The sequence below is a fragment of the Quercus robur genome, chromosome 1, assembly GCF_932294415.1.
Source record: "Quercus robur chromosome 1, dhQueRobu3.1, whole genome shotgun sequence".
In the NCBI taxonomy this organism is placed as follows: domain Eukaryota; kingdom Viridiplantae; phylum Streptophyta; class Magnoliopsida; order Fagales; family Fagaceae; genus Quercus; species Quercus robur.
Genome location: NC_065534.1, coordinates 32,110,871 through 32,113,460, shown reverse-complemented (window position 1 = coordinate 32,113,460; position 2,590 = coordinate 32,110,871). Strand labels below are relative to the sequence as shown.

The 2,590-nt window shown below is 37.6% G+C and overlaps 1 protein-coding gene across 1 annotated transcript; it reads left to right on the top strand.

Annotated features, from left to right (window-relative positions):
- The first annotated feature begins 591 nt into the window (after positions 1–591).
- On the top strand, positions 592–1,976 carry LOC126701029 (uncharacterized). The gene is made up of 2 exons (XM_050399198.1): positions 592–754; positions 961–1,976. The coding sequence occupies exons 1-2, from the start codon at positions 592–594 to the stop codon at positions 1,974–1,976; spliced, it is 1,179 nt and encodes a 392-aa protein (XP_050255155.1).
- The last annotated feature ends 614 nt before the right edge of the window (positions 1,977–2,590 follow it).

Here is a 2,590-nt window from a genome sequence, read left to right as displayed (position 1 = left end):
TGGTTGGATATGGCTTAGAGTAGTGTTATCGGTTTATTGCACATATTTACTCTTATTCTGCACTTTGTTAAGTTAGAGTAAAAGCAATCTAGTCGTAATTTTAAAATTAGGATCTGAACAAGCTTTAATGTTTTCACACTAATTTGAACTTTCAATTCGTATCAGAGCGGGTCCACTTTGTTGGATTTCGATATCCTTGTGTGATCCTAGAGCCCGTTTGAAATGGATAGATCTCAATCCCTCAACGCACCTCCCTACTTTGATGGGAGTAACTATGCTTTTTGGAAAGTATGTATGCGTTCTTTTCTATGTGCTATTGATGAGACCGTTTAGGATTCCGTTAAGAATGGTTGGGTGAGACCTACAACACCCAAAGTCAAATGGGATAAGGCTACACTTGCTTTGGCAAACGCTAATAGCAAAACTATTAATTCTATTTTTTGTGGTGTTTCTACTGATGAATTCCACAGGATATCTCATGTGAATATCGCCAAAGAGGTGTGGACCATTCTTGAGACCACCTATGAAGGAACCAAGAAGGTCAAGGACACCAAGCTTCAATTACTCACTACTTGATTTAAGGAAGTGAAGATGAGTGACGATGAGTCATTTGATTCATTTTATGGAAGACTCAATGAGATTGTTATTTCCAAGCTCAATCTCAGAGAGAAGATTGAAGACGCCAAAGTGGTGAGGAAAGTCTTGAGATCCTTGCTCGAAAGCTTCCAGACTAAGGTCATCGCCATTGAGGAGAGCAAAGATTTGGACTAGATCAAGATTTAAGAACTTGATGGCTTTCTTCAAACCTATGAGCTCCAATTGCCCTCTCATAAGTCCAGCAAATCACTTGCTTTTAAAACCATAAATGAGAAAAACAGTGATTCTTGATGATGATGTTGAAAAAGAGGTGGCATATCTTGTAAAGAAATTCCAGAAATTTCTTAAGATGAAGAACAATAGGGAAGTTGTTTGGCAAAGGGAAGTTCTCATCCCCCAAAAATGACAAAAGAGACTTCAAGAAGAAGGATTGGAAAGACTCATCATCATCCCAAGGAATTGTGTGCTGTGAATGCAATGGCCATGGGCATCTAAAGAAAGAGTGTCTAAACTATTTGAGAGGAAAGGGAAAAGTGCTAACAACTTCCCTTAGTGACTCAAAGAGCTCAAATTCCGATGCGGAAGGAGAATATGATAGTGATGGAAACTATTCATCATTTATGGCGATTACCACGGTTGATTCTAGAGATGAATTAAGTGATTTGGTTGAAGAACTTGGTGTACATTCTAAAGGTGAAGAGATTGAAGTTTCTGATGATGATGATGTGTACCTCAATGAGGGTGATAAGAATCTTCAAGAAGTATACAATGCATTACTTGAAAATTGTGGCAAGTATGCTAAGGTTGCCAAGAGTGCAGTTAAAAAGATGAAGAAAATTGAAGAAGACCACAAATCCATTCTTGTACAACTTAAGGATGCTAAGTGTGAAGTTGAAGAGCTGAAGGAAGAGTTGCTGAATGCCTACTCCAAAATCAAGTTTCTCGAACTTGAAGTAATTCAAGCAAATGTCAAAGTGGAATGCATCACTACCAAGAAACTTGACAGCGTGCTCTCATCTCAAAAGCCTTCCAAGGACAAGACCATTTTGGGCTACACCAATGAAGGAAGCTCAAGTGGTGAACCCAAAAAGGAGATGAAGTTTGTGTTGGCAAAGAATCTAGAGAAGCCCAAGGTTGAGATCCCTACTATTGAGAAGAAAGACATTAGTCCAAAACTAAAGCTAAAAGGGAAGTCATTGCCTAAGAACCAAAAGGGACCTCAGGTGAAGCATTTTTGTCATCATTGTCGAGTTCGAGGACACACAAGACCAAATTACTTTAAGCTTTATGCTCTCAAAAGGGTTGACTTTCTGCGTGATCAAGGAAATTCAAGAAGAATGCCAAGGGGAAACCAAGCTAAAGGAGAAAATGAGGGTTAACTCATTGGAGATGTTGAAGAACATTTCATCATGCCTAGCTAACTTCACCCCGAGATTTGAGAGTTATGTCTGTCAGTCGTACCCCTCCTTCTAAAGACCTCACCCAAAACACTCGTGTGGTGTGGGTGAAGAAGGGTACTCATGCATAATCATTCACTATGTCCATGCATTAATACTTCCAATATATTAGAGTCATAGTTTCATGCATCATGGCATATGCATTCTTCTAGTGTCATTGCTTCCATCCTAGCATGTTTCTTTTATAAGTATTTATGTTGTTTACCTTGTTTTGTTGATCTTACTTTATTGCTTTATTTTTGGTGTGTCAAAAATTCAAAAACCCATAAAAAGTATAAAATTTCAAAAAGTTTGATCGCTTGTATTATGTATATCACATGTTGAGTTTGGCCTAATACTTCCGTACTAATGGCGTAATGCATTTACGAGCTTAGTTTGTTATGTATGCACATTTTTAAGTGTGAGCAAAATCTTGAAATCTATATTTGATTGTTGTAAATAGATCTTCAAGTTTGTCATAAATGATTAGTTAATAGTCTTGTTTGATCTTGATACATGCGTAGACTTGTTCCTATATATCCCCTTACATTTATTTT

What these genes read in the sequence shown, in the direction of transcription:
- LOC126701029 (XM_050399198.1), top strand. Translation starts at nt 592, where the DNA reads ATGAGTGACGATGAGTCATTTGATTCATTTTATGGAAGACTCAATGAG. An exon ending in GGTCATCGCCATTGAGGAGA is followed by an intron (nt 755 to 960) that starts GCAAAGATTTGG and finishes GAAGAACAATAG; the next exon opens with GGAAGTTGTTTGGCAAAGGG.